Here is an 18,744-nt window from a genome sequence, read left to right as displayed (position 1 = left end):
GTCTTCATAAATGATCTACTGTCATGTGTCATGTCCGCAACATTTGGTTGTGCAGACGACTACAAAATTGTTGGAGACAACCCTTTAACTCTCAACATAGATGTTAGGAGACTTTGGAGGTGGTGCGAGGAAAACTGCATGTCAATGAACCTGACGAAAAGTAAAGTCCTCTGCATCAAAGGATCAGCTACGATTGCACTCCCCAGTTACAGCTTCGATACCACTGAAGTAATGAAAGATCTGGGCATCCTGATAAACGACACGCTCTAGGACGCAACACGCAAAAAAGAGGGCTGCAAAAGCCTTAAACTTTCTCTTCGTACGCAAAAGGAATCTCTCAAAAACGCATATATCTGTTACGTTGTGCCAATTCTGTGCTACGGTTCAGCTATCTGGAAATCATCAAAAGGTGACTTAGGAATCATAGAAAGTGTGCAGCGGAAAGCGATCTCGTGGATTTTCATGACAAGCAATAGCCATATCTCCTATCAAGACAAACTCGTGAAACTTAACATCCTTCCTTTGTCTCTATACCAAGAGCTTAATGTTGGACTGCTGTTTGCAAAAATACTAGCTGGAAAAGTTGACATCGACTGGAGAAGCCATGTAAGCATCACTGACGTTAGAAACCGAAGAGCTCAAATGACAAGAAATTTCGTCTGCAAACAAATGCGTCTGAAGAAGTGCGAGTCGGATTTCTGGTTTTGGGCATGTCGTCTTGCTAATCTGTACAACGAATACTTCAAATGTGACATATTGTTTGACCCAGAATGCGAAAACAGACTCTTAGAAATGTACACAAAGTTTTTCAAAACTCGCTACAACGAATCAGACACATGCACTTGGCGCATTTTATGCGAATGCAACAACTGTAGAGACCTGAAGAAACTTACACTATAACTGAAAACTTAACTTTGAACAATGCAATGACTGGGTTTTATGCGAACCCTTGGATTATATTCCTAAATCCTTTGTCATTATTATTATTATTATTATTATACCAATGTGTTAGCGCTACCGAAAGTCCGCAAGATTACCTCATGGGGAAGCTGTTTTTGTTGAACAGTGGAGAACACAAACTTGAACGCAAACAGTGGAGAATGCAAACATCTAGAAACTTGGTTATTCAACAAACTGACTGATTCTAATTTAAGCTTTATTTTTCTTGTCGCGCTTAAATCTGTTCTTACTTTTTTTGTCATTGCCCATTATTAGGGAATAAGTCTTTTCGTAGTAGTAGTAGTCTTCTGGATTTTTTTTGTCCTTGTTTGTCTGGATTATTTCCGAATAACTTGTCTTAAGCCTCATTTTGTTTGAAAAAATTTGTTAAAATTGGTGCAAGCACATAAAAGTCCCATATTTGGGTTTATTTCCTTTTGGCCATTTTTAACGGGCTCATTGGGCGTCTACCCAAGTTTTGTCTGCATAGTTAGCGCTTGGTAAATCTTTGGAAAATGCTCATTTGAAGCTGGTAGTTTTTCAATGAAATTAGAACTAGAATCGTTTTCGAGAAACGTACTGTAGTATGAGGCGGGTATTACTAAGCGCGTGTGCGTCCGTGCAATAGCTAAGTCGGAAAACAGCAAATTTCAATATTTAAAATACTTTTCGAATTGAATACGCTTTGAATTGGTCTCAGTTTTTTGTTAATTTTACAGAGGTTCAGTTCGGTTTACAAAATAATTAAAATGTTGAGTGATGTTTTTGGCGTTTTTTTCATTTTTCCCGGCTTGTTGAATTTCTGAATAGCATGTGGTGCGAAGCTCAGCTTCGTCTATGTCAGATATTTTGCCTGATAGCTTTTTTCTGAGGTTTTTTTCATTAACTATTGCAAATAAAGTTTTTTGCTTCCAGAAAAAGATGAATGACATCGACAGCCAGCTGAAATGTTTGGTAAAGAATTGGTTGGATTGGGACGAAAATCCGGAAACAAAAAAAGAGATAATGCAACTTCAGGCCGTGGAGGACAAAAACGAGCTGAAACGATTGATGAGTAAAAGAATTCAATTCGGAACAGCTGGTCTGAGAGCACGTATGGGCCCAGGTTTCTCTCAGCTGAATGATTTAGTCATTATTCAAACAACCCAAGGAGTTGCTTGTGTTTTGAAAAACGAATTTAGTCCGGATCAAATTTCCAAGGGCGCTGTCATTGGTTTTGACAAGCGTCACAATAGTGAACGATTTGCGAAACTAGCTGCGGCAGTTCTTCTACTTTCTAGTATACCAGTATATCTGCTTAAGGAGTATGCTCCCACGCCATATGTTGCCTATAGTGTAAGAAATTATAAGCATGTAGCAGGTATAATGATAACAGCTTCTCACAATCCAAAAGAAGACAATGGTTACAAGTTATATTGGAGCAGCGGAGCTCAGATAGTCTCACCGGTTGACAAGATGATACAAGATCAAATTGAACAGAACCTAGAACCTTTCAAGAGTGGTCAGCAATAAAAGTATTTATATTTTTCAAAGTTCTACCTTTGTTGTCTATCAAATTTATGTGTCATTATAGATGTAGTATGTGTGTTTTTGTATGAGTTGTTACTTTAATAAAAGACGACAGTTTTTTTTATTTTTTTTAAGCTAATTTTTGTTCCAAATTTTGTCATATTTGAGCAGCTTGAGCTCTATCGTCTTACAAATTGTAATTGATTCTACCTGTTATGTTTTTAGAGCGTCTGCCGTTAGTCAGGCCTCTGTGATGTTGTGGTTAATGCACTACAGTTGGAAGTTAATTCCGGCAGTAGGAAGTTAATGCTGAAATCCTGATGGTTAATTCCACTGAATCCGGATGGATCTAGATTTCTGATATTCATATTTTCTCGAGTCACTATTTGTTGTTTTTGGATTTCATATGTCGCCAAGCTCCGTTTCGTCTGTGCTAAAAAGTTTTAATTGGTCTCATCTGGGTATTTTTTTAAAATCATTTAAGGTACTTGCGAGAGTTCAATTTAAGGCCTGAAAGGGCTTCACATTCGATTTTTTTTAACTAAAAAGCCAGTTCTTATATTTTTCTAGCACTTTTCTATTTTGTAGCTTTTAATTTCAATTATGGTAAGCTGATATCAGGGGCTCATCCACGTGCTATGATTCGTCTTATGTTTCATTGAAACCGCAAAATCAAGGTAAATTTTTTTATCTTATTTATTCATTAGTGTTTTCATGAGATTTTTGTAAATATAAATGCCTTCAAGTTTAAGTAGTATTCAATAGCTTTTGATGATTACACAAGCAAAACCTGTGTTATAGTATATAATTTCTTTTTTTCCAACTTGAGTCGCAAATTTTGTTGCGACGCAAATATCGTTGCGACAAAATGTGTTCATTTTGATCAATAACCATCTATTAGGTACAGCCAATCGTAAGGATATTAACACAGACTATCATATTACAAATAGCACGTAAGCTTCAAGGTATCATGGAACTGTAGCGTAGAGGTAGGGAAGGAAAGCCGCAACAAAATAAGACGGTTCGATCCTGGGTAGCGTCGGCTTTTTTGTCGAAACTTTCGTATGCTAGTTAAAATGCGTCGCTCTATAAATTGAGGCGGGTTAGTAGGTAAATTTCTTTTTTTTCCAAATTGACTGGTACTGCTAATGCGTCACTTCAGAAAATTTGTAGACTCAAAGTTTTACTCATTCAGTTTTTCCCACTAGCGTCATCGGCCATATTTTTGCTTGTGTATGCGAAGTGTAACTTCGCCTCTGTGTCAATTTTGTTTTCTCATTTCATTTTGGTATATCATTATACGTGAGTTAGGTTTTTAACGGTATCCGAGTCATAGAGTGGATAGTTTGAGTCATACATTTCAATGTTGGCAGACAATTTTTTTTCGCAGTACATTGCGATTTCACTTGCGTCACTTCAGAAAATTTGTAGACTCAAAGTTTTACTCATTCAGTTTTTCCCACTAGCGTCATCGGCCATATTTTAGCTTGTGTATGCGAAGTGTAACTTCGCCTCTGTGTCAATTTTGTTTTCTCATTTCATTTTGGTATATCATTATACGTGAGTTAGGTTTTTAACGGTATCCGAGTCATAGAGTGGATAGTTTGAGTCATACATTTCAATGTTGGCAGACAATTTTTTTTTCGCAGTACATTGCGATTTCACTTGCGTCACTTCAGAAAATTTGTAGACTCAAAGTTTTACTCATTCAGTTTTTCCCACTAGCGTCATCGGCCATATTTTAGCTTGTGTATGCGAAGTGTAACTTCGCCTCTCTGTCAATTTTGTTTTCTCATTTCATTTTGGTATATCATTATACGTGAGTTAGGTTTTTAACGGTATCCGAGTCATAGAGTGGATAGTTTGAGTCATACATTTCAATGTTGGCAGACAATTTTTTTTCCGCAGTACATTGCGATTTCAATACTACACGTTTCGTCTAACATGGATATATATTTTTTGCTATTGTAGAAAAACCTTCTTTTCGCCATCTGTTGCAATTCATGTACAAATAGGAAATTCTGAGGAAATTTAAACTATGACCACCAGTTTTTGATTTTAACCTACGATATTAAGCATTTTAAATACAGCCAATGCTGCACAGAGTAGCTAGTCGACTAGGTATGAAATGTTCAGCAAAAGAAATCTTATGCAATTTTTGCAGTCGCCAACTCCTTTTGTTTTTATTACTCTTGCGATTAGTAAGCGTTATCAAATCGTAATATATAATTTTTTGGGTTAAAAATTAGTTTAACAAAATCACTGAATCATTTGTCCAGCATTCAATAATTTGTTCAGCAAACATGCTCAATTTCTTGAAAATTCAAATTTAACGACTGAGTAAGACAACTAGTAAACGGTTGAGAAACTACGCTTGAATCCGATCAGCACGTTTTTAAAACCCAAACTATTTAGTATCAAAAATGATCAGCCTATGTGTTGTCGGCTTGTGATTTGTCGACTTCGTTCCTACATTCTTTTTAAACTTTCTTGTGTTGTATGATATTTTTATTGTAACTGTAAGTGTTTTTTTTGTTCTTTGATGTAATATCTAATTCTTAGAAATTCGTGAGCGAGTTTCTTGTAATCAGAAACTAAACTTTTCGTAAAAAAAAACTTTTCTCACACATTTGTAATTGAAATTGATTGCTTCATTACCGAACCATTTTAACTTCCAGGGCCCATCGTAATTGGCCTGAAAGTAATGCAGTTGCCTTTAAAGCCTTAGGTCAGGGTTTTGAGTCCCGGCCGGACGTTTTTTTCAGTGTCTGAAATTGAAATTTTTTCCGGGAAAAATTGATTAGTCAGATTAGTTTGTCGGGTTAGTTGCCACTCCACATTTTTTTGGCGCTATGATCTGTTTTTATTGTAGTCTCTAGCCGCGTTGATTAACTCCTGTAGTTTTTTTTGCAAAATTACCATACTTGACTGGTACAGTTTTTGTGTTTTTTTCCGCTCAGAAATTTAATTCGGCCTTAATTTTACAGCTCTGTTTAGTCGAATTGGTGAACTTATTTTGCATTTCTTTTGTTATTTTTGTTTTCGGATTAATTGGCGTTTAACCACATGTTGTGGCTAAGTGGACGCTCGATAAATACTAAAAGCTTGCTTATTGGTAGTGGTTGGGTTTCTCGTCGGTTTTTTCTGTGGTTGAGTTTTTCGTATTTTCAGTTTTTTCGAGTTTTTTTTTCTTATATATTTCCGTCACACTTACCATTTGTAGCTTGCAATTGTACGCTTTCGTTGTGTCGGAAGAGATGCGAAGTTCCGCTTCGCCTCTGCGTGAAATGATCTACTTTAATTGCTGACTTCTCAGGACCCAATAAACACGATGATCCTTGGAGCTATGATGACGTAATATCCAGCAATGAGAAAACTGGCAAACTTTTGGAAATAGATGAAACTTGTTCAGAAGATTACCAAAATGAACTTTGTCGCCTCAAAATGCCTTTATTCACAGCCATTTCTGATGCTATCATAACGTATACTGCGATGCATGGTGTAGGTTACAAGTTTGTTAGGGCGGCCTTCGAGAAAATGGGGCTTCCGAGTGTTGTGCCTGTGGAAGAACAATGCGAACCAGATCCGGAATTCCCGACTGTGAAATATCCGAATCCAGAGGAAGGCAAGGCGGCGTTGGATTTGTCTATCAAGACTGCCAATGAAAAGGGAAGTTCAGTGATCCTTGCCAACGACCCGGATGCAGACAGACTGGCAGTTGCTGAGAAGTTATCCCCTGGCACGTGGAAAGTTCTGTCTGGAAATGAACTGGGAACCTTGATTGGCTGGTGGCTTCTGGAAAATCACAAGGCGAGGATTGATAGAAACGATGAAGTGGCACACTTAGACGGTTGTTACATGCTTTCGAGCACCGTTTCTTCTCGTATTTTGAAAACGATGGCGGAAGTGGAAGGGTTTAGGTTTGAGGAAACTTTGACTGGGTTCAAATGGATGGGCAATAGGGCGGATCAATTAATAAAAGAGGGAAAAACTGTCCTGTTTGCTTTTGAAGAGGCAATTGGTTACATGTGCGGCTCAACAGTTTTGGATAAAGACGGTGTAAGTGCGGCTTATGTTGTTGCTCAACTAGTTCACTACCTCTATGCATCCAACTCGAATCTGGTGCAGAAGTTGAATGAGATATATCGAAAGTATGGTTCGCATGTGACTCATAATTCTTACTACTTCTGCTATGATAGCAAAGTAATTAATAGTATTTTTGAGCGAATTCGGAATTTTGAAAGTGATGAGGAAAACATTGCTGACAAATATCCTAAGTTTCTGAATGGAATTCCTCTTGAGAGCTTCCGAGATTTGACAGCTGGGATAGATTCATCTCAACCGGAGTACACACCGATTCTTCCTACTTCAAAATCGAGCCAAATGATCACCTTCTATCTTTCCAATGGGATTGTGCTGACCGTGAGAACATCGGGAACTGAACCGAAAATCAAGTTTTACTCTGAGTTTTATGACAAAAGTAAGAAGTTTGACAATAAGGAGGATGCTCAGATGTTTCTCAAAATGCACATGAAGAATATAATAAACTTTTTGATTGAACCGGCTAAAAATGGATTAATTCCAGCTGCCGGACTTGAGTGAAACTTTGGGCAAAAATGTTAATTTGTTATCTAGATAAATGCTATTTTTCATGCCAAATTCTTGATTCTATTTTTCAATTTACCAGATTATGTACAGTTTCCTTCTGCCATAAATAAAGGATAGCTTATATGTTTATTCTTTTCACAGTGCACAAGGAGTTGTTTTCAAGTTTTCTACACAGGTAATATCTGTTAAAAATGTACAACATTTTGCCGCTGCTTTTCAGATTTAGTCACAATGGATGATCTGTCTTCTGAAAAGACAGAAATGCTTCTGCAATTTCAGGACCTTACAGGTATCGATAGCATGGGACGATGCAAGGAGCTGCTGGAATCTTACAACTGGAATTTAGAAATAGCAGTCCAGGACCAGTTCAACCAGAATGAGGGACGAGCACCAGTAATCCAACACAGTGGACAGTTTCAATCACCACAAGATCAAGTGAGAGAACTGACTCGCCCCATCGCCGTCAATATTTTCCACCCTAATCAACGAATTTACTATGCAAGTGCTATTAGGAGACCGGTCAATTGGATCACATGGCTCAAGTGGCTCTTCGCTTTTCCTTTTCGCTTCACATTTTCAACTGTGTTTGATGTATTCGTTTTCTTTTATCGTTTTTTCGTTCCCGATCCGCGAAGTCGAATCACAGATCCATATGGCGATGTCAGGTCTTTCATTGAGAAATTTGAAAGTTCATATGGGTTTATGCACCCACACTTCGAACGGATGACGTTTAGCCAGGTGATGCAGAAATCAAAAAGTGAATTTAGATTCCTAATTGTGTATTTAGCTAATTTCAGTTCTGAAGATTGCACACTATTCAACACCGCTTGTTTAGTGAACCCAGACGTTTATGAGTTTATCAGCAATAATGCGTTGTTCTGGGCCTGCTCAGTCGAGAGTCCGGAGGGGTATCGAGTTTCGAAGATTTTCAGGAGCAGATACGAGCCGTTTGTGGCGGTAGTTTGTCTTCGAGATAACAGACTGACAGTCGTCGGTCGAATTGAAGGCGCGCAAAGCGGAGAAGCGTTTTTACAGAGAATTAGAAGGATCATAAACGACAACACCTCATATGTCAGAGCAGCGAGGAGTGAAGCAGATGATAGGAATCTGAGCAGGCTTCTCAGAGACCAGCAAGATGATGCTTATCAAGAGTCTTTGAAAAGAGACCGTGAAAAGGCTAAGCAAAAGGAGGAAGAAAACCGAATGCGTAAAGAACAGGAGGACGCAATACTCAAACAAAAACAAGAGAAGAAGATGAAAAAAGCGGAAACTAAACTCCTAAAACGTACGATCAGAGAATCTTTCCCAGCGGAACCTGAATCAGGTAATCCAGATGCACTTCCTCTGGCCTTCAAGATGCCTTCTGGTGAAAGAATAAACAGAGTATTCTGTACGCAAGACACTTTGGCGCTGCTGAGAAATTTTGTATTTTGCCAAGAGTGCTGTCCACCTAAATTCGACATCATGAAATCGTTTCCCAGAAAGTGTCTGCCAAATCCTGAGGCCTCATCTGGTTCAGAAATGGATCAGACTCTGAAAGAGTACGGGTTGAGTAAAAACGAGCTTCTGTTTGTTCAGCAGAATTTTGACTCTGACGACGAGGAATCGGAAACGGGCGAAAGTGTGGCCGACTCATTGCCCAGTTTGACAAACGGCAAAGACCCGAGGGCTGATGAAACGCTCGAACAAGACTCTGTAGAGGATGATGTGGACTTCGTAGGATCCGAATCATCCTCGGATTACGAGGAAGAAATTGAAGATTTCGATCATGAGCTGATTGGCGATCACGAATCAACGACGTGAATCAGAATATATTTAAGGGGAGTCGTAGAAATAAATGAGAATGTAATTGGATTAAATTTCCTGTTGAATCAAGTCAATTTTACTCTTTTTCAGCAAAACTGGTTTTATGTCTTTTCTCTTTTCAGCTATTTTTCAGTTGATAACGCTGTTGTGTCGATCATTTGTTATTTTTCTCACGTTAAAGCTTAAATTTATGTTGCGATATGAATTTAAAATTTCCAAGTATTTATGTTGTATTTCGTTAATCTGGATTTGAAGTCTGAATTTGAAACTGCCATTAACTTGCTCGTTGCGAAAAATTATTGATTGAAGTGAGTGGAAAACGATATATCATAAATTATTCATTTCAATAATAATACTGTATGCTATTTTGAAGGCGAATCGTTATCAAATTACTTATTTCTAAATGCTGTTTTTATTCAGAACACTACAAAACTATTGTACTGAAATGGGTTTAAGTTTCAATGAACGAGGTGAAAACGCTTATTTAGGTCTTGGAGATTTTTTAGGAAAAAAGTTCTAAAATATGTTCAACCTCAAATTTCATGTTCTTTTTGCTGTTTAACTTTTGGTTACTTACCTTTGCGATGATTAACAAGGGTTTTGCAACCTGGTGCTAGACTTTTTTCCGTAACCAACTTTGTTCACAGGACTCATCTCCTGATGGTTCATTGGTTTTAATGAATTTGATATTCTTAGCGTCTACGGCAGGCGTGCCACCTGTTTCATTATATGAACTAGCTCATGTGGTTCAAATTTGAGCGTGAGTTCATATTTCAGTAGAACAGAGTAATGTAAGCTCAAAAGGAACTACCTTTTGGTAGTCTTTAACGACTGTTATTTGTGGCTGTGGCTGATCAACCCTGTTTTTTTTTCTGAAAGTGGTATATCAATTTAAAGGAGGGGCGCGATTTTTCAAAAAGAAATTTTTCAGAAAAGTTATTTGATTTAAATAATTTTGAAGATATAAAGTTCATTTTTCATAGCTCAACGTCTGGCTCATGTTTCGAATTCAGAATGTTGCCAGACATAGCCTGGAGGTAAAGAATACGCCTGTGACGGCAAAGGTTCCGGATTCGAATCCGATCAGGACCTCTTTTTTTTCAAACTAAAAATATTCTGTTTCAAATAAACTTGTCGGCCTATTTGTCTGCTTAGGTTTGTCAGCTTAGTTGCCTGTCTTCCTTTCGATTTTTTTACTGTACGCAATTTTATTGTAGTTGCTTTAGATTTACTCCTGCAATCTGAAATTTTACTTACTTTGACTTCGTATTTCGCTTTTTTTGTTGTTTACTTTTTTTTCTTTGCTTAGAAACTTGATTCGGTCCAAATACTTTCGGCCTATATTTTATCGTGACCTAATTTTTGGGTTGTTTCGATGGAAACTCATTTGAAGTGCTCACTTCTGGGTCGCACAAAATTCTATAAGTTTTGGAATATAATTTATAGTTCAAAGTGTTTCATGATTTTAGTTTCAATTGAAATTTATTTTCAATTGAAATAAAGGAAGATAACTTACGCTCTTCAAAACAATTTGCAAATGGCGTGATAAAAAGTGAAAATGTTTTAGTTTCAAAAACGGTTTTTAAACGAAATTTATATTCCCTAGCTGAAAAAAGTATGCCTGCTGATCCAGTTTTATTCCGACCATGATACTGAAGTGACGGGAGGGAACTATGGGTCAGCTAATGGTGTTTTCCGTGCAATTTTAGGTATCTGAAGGAAAGTTCAAAGGGGGCGAATGTGGATTATTTTAAACCCCTATGGGCAGTGATTCGGATTGCGAGAAATTAAAAGAGTCAAAAATTTTTGTGTACTTCAATTTTGTGAATTCCCAGCTCAATAAAAATACTTATTGAACCACTTTTCCTTAAATGGGATGAGCTTCTGAGTGTTAAATATTTTTCTTTGAATTCGAAATATTAAAAAAAAAATAATCCGTTTGTCTGTTGTACACGAGTTCCTTGACACTTTTTTAACTGTTTTTTTTTCTTTGTTTTCTTTAGTATCGTTATGTTTTATCGTTTTTGTTTTACGTTGAAGTCAATAGTTCAGTTCTTGCGGAGTAGGTGACTTACTTGTAAATCCATGCACTCGGTAGCTATCTGCCGGTTGTTCGAATAGGAGAGACATATTTGTCATATTAAAGCTGTTTTAGTCGTGAGAGGATTGACTCAAGTTTTAAGCTGGCGTTGCTAAATTGATTGTTATACACGTTGATAAAATCAATGGCAAATTTTTTTGTACAACAGTCTGTGGTCTGAACCTTCTGTGCTACTTGCTCAGCAACCAGATCTTCTTGACGTTTTGCCTTTTGTTTCCTTGTTGACTACTTCCAGGTTCACAATGCACTTATATAGGGTAGATCGGCTTAGCGTTTTCGTTTGTATCCTGGCACATGGTATCAGCATGCAACTTGTATCTGGGAACAAATTGATAGAGAAATACGAAGAGCTGACTTCCGATAGAATTAGCTACACCTTCAACTCACGACACTCAAGACGTAGTGCGATGTACACTGCATCCGCTGACCACTTGGACGATGATTTGGTCATTCGGTTGGTCCTCTCTGGAAATCCTTACTCGCTGCTACTCACTAAAGTCCAGCCGCCGGTGAGACGCCATAACAACGTAACTGTGAATGGAAAGCGAGTAGACGTGGACAGGTTCTACTCTGGTTTCGTATCCGGACTGGCATCGAAATCGTCAGTTAGTGGCTTCATAAACTCCAAGGGAAACTTCGAAGGTCACGTGACGATCAGAAATGTGACGTGGATTCTGGAATCTACCGAAGTAATTTTTGGAAAAGATTTGGACGAGGATGTCAAAGAGCGGAGTCCAACTGTTGCTTTCAAAGAAACAGATCTGAGTCCTGTGAACTTCAACGGGCTATGCGGCAACAGCGGGGGAGAAAAAAGGCTGCCTCAGGATTTCAAATTTGACCGGCCCCAAAGAGACACCGTAACGTCAGCTCCTAGTCATAACACGTGTGAAATATTAGTGGTCGTTGATCATAAGTTTAGCAAAGCATATAACGATAATTTCAACGATATCACCCATGCAGTTTCATATTTCGTTAAAGAGGCCGATAACATTTTTGAAAACACAGTTTTCGATGGGAAAAAAGGCTACGCAATAACAATTGGAAGGTTCGAAATATTCACTGAAGACAGAGTTAACGACGATGACTATCCGTTCAAAAATTTGGGCGAAAATGTGGGCTCAGGAGATTTCCTGAGAGCTCTTTCGGAGAAAAGTAGAAATACTCGCGATTGGAACAGTGACTACTGTTTGGTGTTTGCGTTCACCGATCGCGATTTTGACAATGTTTTGGGTGAAGCTTACACTGGAGGTTTGTTCATCTTCATGTACCATCAAATAAATCATCATTTTCTCAGATTAGTTCATTGGTGTGACGCCTTTTTTGTTTCAGGAACTTATGGGGGTAAGTTTCGTTCGTGATTCGCTTTTCAAATACATCAATATGAGAAACTTAATTAGGTTGAGAACATTTTTGCAAAGTTCCAGTTGAAGTTTGGTTTGTAGCACAGCACAATGGATTATATATTACAAATATTCGTAAGTTTTTGAATTTGCAGGTATCTGCAAACTGTATCGACAAGGTGTGGTGACAATGAAGCTTCAAGGTGAGCGAAGATCCAAGTTGTTAGTATCTCTCACCTTCGCTCATGAGGCAGGTCACTCGTACGGGGCGTCACACGACTCCGACGGAGCATGCATGCCCGGTGGCACGGAAGGAAACTACTTAATGCACCCGAGCTCCCAGCCGGGTTCCTACGACAACAACATCCTATTCTCCCCCTGTTCCAGAGAGGAGATCGGACGGCATCTGGAAGAAAGTGGATCGAGTGCGTGTTTCGTCCAGCCGAAAGGAGAGTTTTGCGGCAACAATGTGGTGGAGGGAGACGAGGACTGCGATTGTGGCTTCGCTGATCCCGATGGCAAGTGTTACGACAAGTGTTGTCAGCCTGCTTTTGCCGAGTTCAAGGGTGAGTTTATCATTCTATTAGGATGCGAAATTAGCTGGAAATTTGGGTTTGAAACAAGCTTGCATCTATTTACTTCAACTAAATAAAAAATAAAACTTAAAAGATCAGTTATATCTATTTTGATGTTTAAGAGAATGAAGGCAAGTAACCAAAATAAAATATCGGCGAAGGTGAACCGAAGCATAACCCTTCAAGTTCATTCTCCTATGATTTGATTCAAACAAAAGATGCACTTAAGATATTGGACGAGCTCCGATTAAGCTTCGCGAAGCCAACCGATTCATCTGTTGTCAATTGAAATACTGCTGTTCAAATTTGCTTAGATGTTTTATGCTTACATAATTAAGTGCTACATTTCCGTAGCTAAAGCATGTTTTGAAATGTGTACTCATTTATAAATCAAATGCTTACTCAAAGCTTGCATCTCATTTGTAATAGTTACTCTTTCGATAAGCAAGGGTGTTGCAAGCGGGTACTAGACTTTGAAAAACGGCTGTCAGTATATTTTATAACCTCTGAATAAATAGCACGGTTAATGTATTGGCTGCATATATGCCTTGGGTGCACGTTCAGTGTTGCGAAATAATATTTATCGAACCCGAAAATGGTTGTAAGTATTTGGTCATTGAGGACAGTCAGCTTTAATTCTATGCGCTTATTTTCTAAACATTTTTACTGTTAAATTTTGTTAGATTTATTGAAAACAGTTTGTCTTTACCAAGAAGTTTTGAAATACCGAAATCACCCTCTTTTACTTTTCGTCGAAACCTTTGTTATTTTGGCTGTGTTACCTGCTGTATTTATTAAGCTTGTGATTATCGTGAATAAACAGGAACATAGATTTTTTGCGTTATCCTCTTTACGGTTTTTGCTCAGAAAGTTTATTCCGCTTAAATGCTTTGCTGAAATGTGATATTTTTTTTTGTATTGAATTATTCACCTAATTTTGCGTTGTTTCAGATTAAAATTATATTTTTTGGGTTTCGTGTGTTTCGGGAGGGGTTAAATCTTAGAGTTGCAAATTTTTATAGCCTTAAACATTTAATGGTTTTTTTGTTCAACGATTGTCTACCCAAGTTTTGTCGGCTTAGATGACGTCCCATATGTTTTTCTGAATAGTTGTATAACGCTGTCGGCTGTTTCTTAGTATGTGTTCCTAAAAACTAACATCATCCGAGACAAACGTATGAAGTTTTTAGGATTTTCAATGCAGTTTTTTTTCGGAAATACTGTCCTTCGACGCATTTTTAAGAGTCGATGAACGTGGTGAAGACTCTTAATTAGATCTTGATGCTGTTTTTGTTCTTTTTTTTTCAGGAAAATAACCAAATTTGTTCAGTCTCAAATTTGATTTTTTTAGCGGATTGATTTTTGGTTTTTTTAAATACAGTTCAGTTCATTTTTTTATGAAAAGGAAGGCAAACTCATTATCGAGCAGAAAAAGTGTAAAGGTCACGAAAATCAAAATCAACTCCCCATTTCGAAAGTGGATTTTAATTTCTTAGCAGAAAACAAAATTTACTTATTGATCCAATTTTCTTACAGATGGTTATTTTTTTATCAGAAAAGTGTCTATCATAAATTGTTTCAGAAGTTTGTAGTGCTGCAAGGCCTGGTATTTTTTTTCGAAGTTCGAAAGTTGAGATTTTTTTAAAGATGATAAGCAAGCGTCATCAAACTGGAATGTAGACCTTTTTTCGGGTTAAAACTAGTTTAACAGAATCACTTGAATCAATTGATATCTTGTTTCATAAGAAATCAAATTTCTGAGCGTCTCCGGCGCACTTAGTCTGGTGGTAACGAATACGCCTGGGACGACAAAGGTCCTGGGTTCGAAAGTGACCAGGTCTATTTTTTTTCAAACTGGAAATAGTCCGTTTCAAAACAAATTGTCGGCTGATGATTGTCTGCTGATGTTTTGTCTGCTTAGTTGCCATATTGTAGTTTTTTTTCACCTTATATATGCCTTTAGTGTTCTGATTTCATTCTGTTTGTTATCGGCCTTTTTTTAATCGGCTTAGTGACCTAATTTTGAGTCGTTTCAACGGAAATACGTTTTTCATGCTCATCTCTGGATTGCCTTAAATGCTAAAATTCCTAATAGAATTTTTGTTTAGTTTTTCATGGTAATTATTTTTTGGTTTTTCCCCATTTTTTTGACTTGATAGATTTCGGCCTATATTATATCGGTTTATTGGCCTCATATTGCATCTTTCGACGAGCCAAAAAAGTTTCGTGTGTGCGTGTCTTTGTTTTGAGGTTATGGGGGACTTGATAACTTTTTATTAGTCATAATTTTTTATATTTTTTTTCGGCTGTTTTTTTTTTGGATGAATAGGTTTCACCCTATATTATATCGTCTTAGTTTGCTCATAATGTTTCATTTGACGAGCAATTAAAGTGTTTTGAGGGTGATGTGGACTTAACTTTCAGAAGTTTGAGGTCTTGATTTTTTTCGACTTCTGACAAGGTTTCTGACTAGGTATCTTCGGCTTTTTTTTTACCGCTGGGTACATTATCTTCCGATGCTCATTACACATTCTTTTGTCTTGGCATGCTTTTGTTTCAAAACTAGCTTTATTCATTTAATAGATCTAGTTTTTTCGATCTTTTCGATTTTTTAAAAACTTTTTTCTTGTTTTGTATCGCAAGTGATGCGAAGCTCAGCATCGCCTCTGTGTCAAAAATTAAGCCAGTTTTTTTCTTGCGTTCATTGAACATTTTCCAACTCTGTTGGCTATGTTCTACTTTTGAGTTGCGTCGCGAAGCTCTGCTTGGCCTCTGTGTCATTAATGATCTCAAGAGATCGCCATTTTTTGCCTTGCGTGACTTCAAATGAAAACACAGTCTTGTGGTTCTAAAGCATTTTTGAGTTAGCTTGATTATTGAGTGACATTGTTTGATCTCAGATTTTTTCGAAGAGAGAGAGAGAGAGAGAGAGAGAGGGTGAACATTTAGGTCGACCAAATTTTTTTCCCAGCTCTCACTAAACATTTAACTATCTAGTATACGAAATTTTTCTACGTTGCCGGCGAGTTTTTGAAAAACACAATAAAATGGCTAGTGCATACTGGCGCCCAAGGTGCCTTTAGACAAAGTGAGTGCTTGTCTACCAAAAATGTCTCTTCCCCTAAATAGTTCTGGTCATTGAGATAATTTTTTTCGAACGAATACTCTTTTGGATATAAGAGTAAGTTTTAGCGACATCCAAACTTTCATTTTTTAAATCATTTTTATAGAAAACAAAAAAGAAGCTGAAAAATGTATGGAATGGAACTTTAATTTTTAAAATAATTTTTATAGAAAACAAAAAAGTAGCTGAAAAAAGGCATGGAATGGAACTTTCATTTTTTAAATAATTTTTATAGAAAACAAAAAAGAAGCTAAAAAAGGCATGGAATGGAACTGTTTTGTAGAGTTAGATGAAACTTTCTGTTCTCTTGCAGAGTTTATCAAATACTGGTGGCACATGTTTGTTTGATAATAGATGTTGTTATGAGCTTCATTATAGGGGCTATGGCTCATGCGCTAATCAACGAATGCGCGAAAATTCTCAAAAATATTCAAAGCTCTTGAAACTGTCCTGAACTGGCAGATTTCATCATTATCTACTTTGAATTTATGAATTATGATTGGCTGACCAAATTTTCGCGCATTAGGGATGTCCCCTTTATTCTTCTGCAGTGGGTGGAAAGTAACGATTTATAATTTTGTTTGCAAATTTTATGCGTTGCTTAATTGTGGCCATATGCAGAAGCTAATACTTCGGTATCTATTTTAGCAACACAATGCAAGTTGAATGGAAATGCGCGCTGTAGTCCGACAGCCGACGACTGCTGTAGCACCGACTGTCAACCTCTCGGCTCAAATGTTCCGTGCGGACAGAGTGACGAATGTGCAGTTCCGAGGAGTTGCCCCGGAGGAACAAACTCGAAGTGTCCTGAAAAACAGAATAGAGACAATGGCCAATTGTGCAGCAATGGGTCCAAATCGTGTGTTGATGGCAACTGTGTAGGAAGTGCATGTTTATCTCTTGGAACGAACTATGAACAATGCTCGTGTGATGCCGACGAAATAGAGAACTCAAAGGAAGTTAACTGCGTAGTGTGTTGCCGAGAGGCGAATCCGGGTGCTGGGATTTGCCAACCCATTAATGTGATCGCACCAGAGCAGTGGGCGGACACTCTGCACATAGGAGAGGGCGATATTTGTAGTTCTAATGACGGATATTGTGACGTGTACCACAGGTGCAGGTCGTTTGTAGAAGAGGGAGCTCTGTTGAAGCTGATATCACAGCTGTTCAATGCAGACAAGTGGTCTGACTTTGCGTTGCAGTATTGGTGGGCCATCATTCTGGTAGCCATATCTCTAATCATAATTGTCTCAGTGTTTGTCCATTTCACCGCAATCTACACGCCCACTCAAAACCCCAATGTGAAACAATACCAAGGACCCAAGTCTTATATGACGAAGCGGTACGAAAATATTTCATTTGCCACATCACAAGATCTATATCTAAAACAGGCTAATTTAGACTGTGGTGCGTGATTTAAGGGGCTCGAAAATAAGCCTGCGAGGAGAAGGATATTGACTTTTTTGAGGGAAGGAAGGGTTAAAATTATCATGGGATCTCTCAGCTTTGGATTATTTCTGACTAAAGTTACACCAAAGTTGAGCATAAGATTGCCTTGAACAGCGAAATCATTGTTATATTTTCATTCTTTTTACTTAAATTTCTTGTTATTACACTACCAAAAGCTTGTCTTGTAATACGAGTTCACTTTTTTCAACCTAACTTGCACAAATTAGCATTCAACCTATGTTCTGTTTAAATTACCGCTCAAATGTTATTTGTAGGTTTAATCATTCCTCGGTTTCATCCCGTAAACAGGAACTTAGACGACATGCAAATTAGCCGTAGAATATATAGCACAATTTAGACGAAATTTGAATTTTTCAAAACTAGGATACTTATTACGAAAATAGTAAAGATTAAAAATGATTCAACGCTAATGCTACTCTAAATTGTTTTTTATCGTAATACTCGTTTGAAGAAAAAACAGCCGTCAACTCGGTATTCATAAAAATCTTGAGAGCCAAGCTCGGAGGAGTCGATATGCTAGGGGAGTAGGTCTTTGGAGAAGTGGATTTGTGCATGTTTTCTGCACTGCATAATTAGGAGTGCAGCCAGTATTTAGACAGCCGCGTATTCATACTCGTCAGTATTTAGACAAATACTGTATGAACCAATCAGAATCGAGAAAAGACATAAATAATCCAAAATAAATAATAATTATTTATTAATTTCTTCTTTGTCTCGATTCTGATTGGTTGAAACAGTATTTGTCTAAATACTGACCAGTCTGAATACGCGGTTGTCTAAATACTGACATGTAACCGCATAATTATTGGGACCTCCTGCAACACAACCAGTTTACATGCTTTTGGAACATTTTTTGTAACTCTGATCTCGTGTGAATTATATTTTAAAACAGATCTGATCATTGAATTTTTGATATAATCATCGTTCAAGGTATGCGGGAATGAGAGAAAGTCGAAGCAGGAAAAGCGAGTACGACGCTTCGGATGCAGCCAATCAGAATGAAACTGAAAAGGAGAGGAGATCTAGAATGGCGCGGATGACCAATCAGAAAAGACACGTGGTCGTACCTTCTGGCGTGGATAGACAAGCCAGCAGAAGCTAAATCAAGATAGACGATATAAAAAATTGAAAACGCTATGACTGCATATTTAATATGCGAATCCCTGGCTTTATCCTTGCTCGTTCTATTTACACTAAACTAGTGTATTAGTGCGATTTGTTCATTGGGGCTTTTGGCAGGTTTTTTTTCGGTCAGAACACATTTTTTTAAAT

General features: G+C 37.6%; 3 protein-coding genes across 3 annotated transcripts; all 3 read left to right on the top strand.

The window, feature by feature from the left end:
• The first annotated feature begins 1,858 nt into the window (after positions 1-1,858).
• LOC134848907 (phosphopentomutase-like) lies at positions 1,859-7,185 on the top strand. The gene is made up of 2 exons (XM_063866455.1): positions 1,859-2,440; positions 5,765-7,185. The coding sequence occupies exons 1-2, from the start codon at positions 1,861-1,863 to the stop codon at positions 7,048-7,050; spliced, it is 1,866 nt and encodes a 621-aa protein (XP_063722525.1). The 5' UTR covers positions 1,859-1,860; the 3' UTR covers positions 7,051-7,185.
• Positions 7,186-7,280: 95 nt separating this feature from the next.
• LOC134857032 (FAS-associated factor 2-like) lies at positions 7,281-9,266 on the top strand. Its single transcript, XM_063873363.1, has one exon. It carries the CDS (start codon positions 7,288-7,290, stop codon positions 8,857-8,859), a length of 1,572 nt encoding a protein of 523 aa, XP_063729433.1. The 5' UTR covers positions 7,281-7,287; the 3' UTR covers positions 8,860-9,266.
• Positions 9,267-11,166: 1,900 nt separating this feature from the next.
• On the top strand, positions 11,167-18,744 carry LOC134848900 (disintegrin and metalloproteinase domain-containing protein 10-like). The gene is made up of 5 exons (XM_063866441.1): positions 11,167-12,211; positions 12,293-12,304; positions 12,459-12,869; positions 16,651-17,344; positions 18,403-18,744. Exons 1-5 carry the CDS (start codon positions 11,206-11,208, stop codon positions 18,572-18,574), a joined length of 2,295 nt encoding a protein of 764 aa, XP_063722511.1. The 5' UTR covers positions 11,167-11,205; the 3' UTR covers positions 18,575-18,744.

The sequence above is a fragment of the Symsagittifera roscoffensis genome, chromosome 1, assembly GCF_963678635.1.
Source record: "Symsagittifera roscoffensis chromosome 1, txSymRosc1.1, whole genome shotgun sequence".
Classification (NCBI taxonomy): domain Eukaryota; kingdom Metazoa; phylum Xenacoelomorpha; order Acoela; family Convolutidae; genus Symsagittifera; species Symsagittifera roscoffensis.
The sequence above is the reverse complement of the archived record's forward strand: the minus strand, read 5'-3'. Positions and strand labels throughout refer to the sequence as shown.

Excerpts from the sequence above, each read along its gene's own strand:
- LOC134848907 (XM_063866455.1), top strand. The coding sequence starts at position 1,861 with ATGAATGACATCGACAGCCAGCTGAAATGTTTGGTAAAGAATTGGTTG. Across the intron at positions 2,441-5,764 it reads CCTAGAACCTTTCAAGAGTG|GACCCAATAAACACGATGAT; the intron begins GTCAGCAATAAA and ends CTGACTTCTCAG.
- LOC134857032 (XM_063873363.1), top strand. The coding sequence starts at position 7,288 with ATGGATGATCTGTCTTCTGAAAAGACAGAAATGCTTCTGCAATTTCAG.
- LOC134848900 (XM_063866441.1), top strand. The coding sequence starts at position 11,206 with ATGCACTTATATAGGGTAGATCGGCTTAGCGTTTTCGTTTGTATCCTG. Across the intron at positions 12,870-16,650 it reads TGCTTTTGCCGAGTTCAAGG|CAACACAATGCAAGTTGAAT; the intron begins GTGAGTTTATCA and ends TATCTATTTTAG. Across the intron at positions 17,345-18,402 it reads AAGTCTTATATGACGAAGCG|GTATGCGGGAATGAGAGAAA; the intron begins GTACGAAAATAT and ends TCATCGTTCAAG.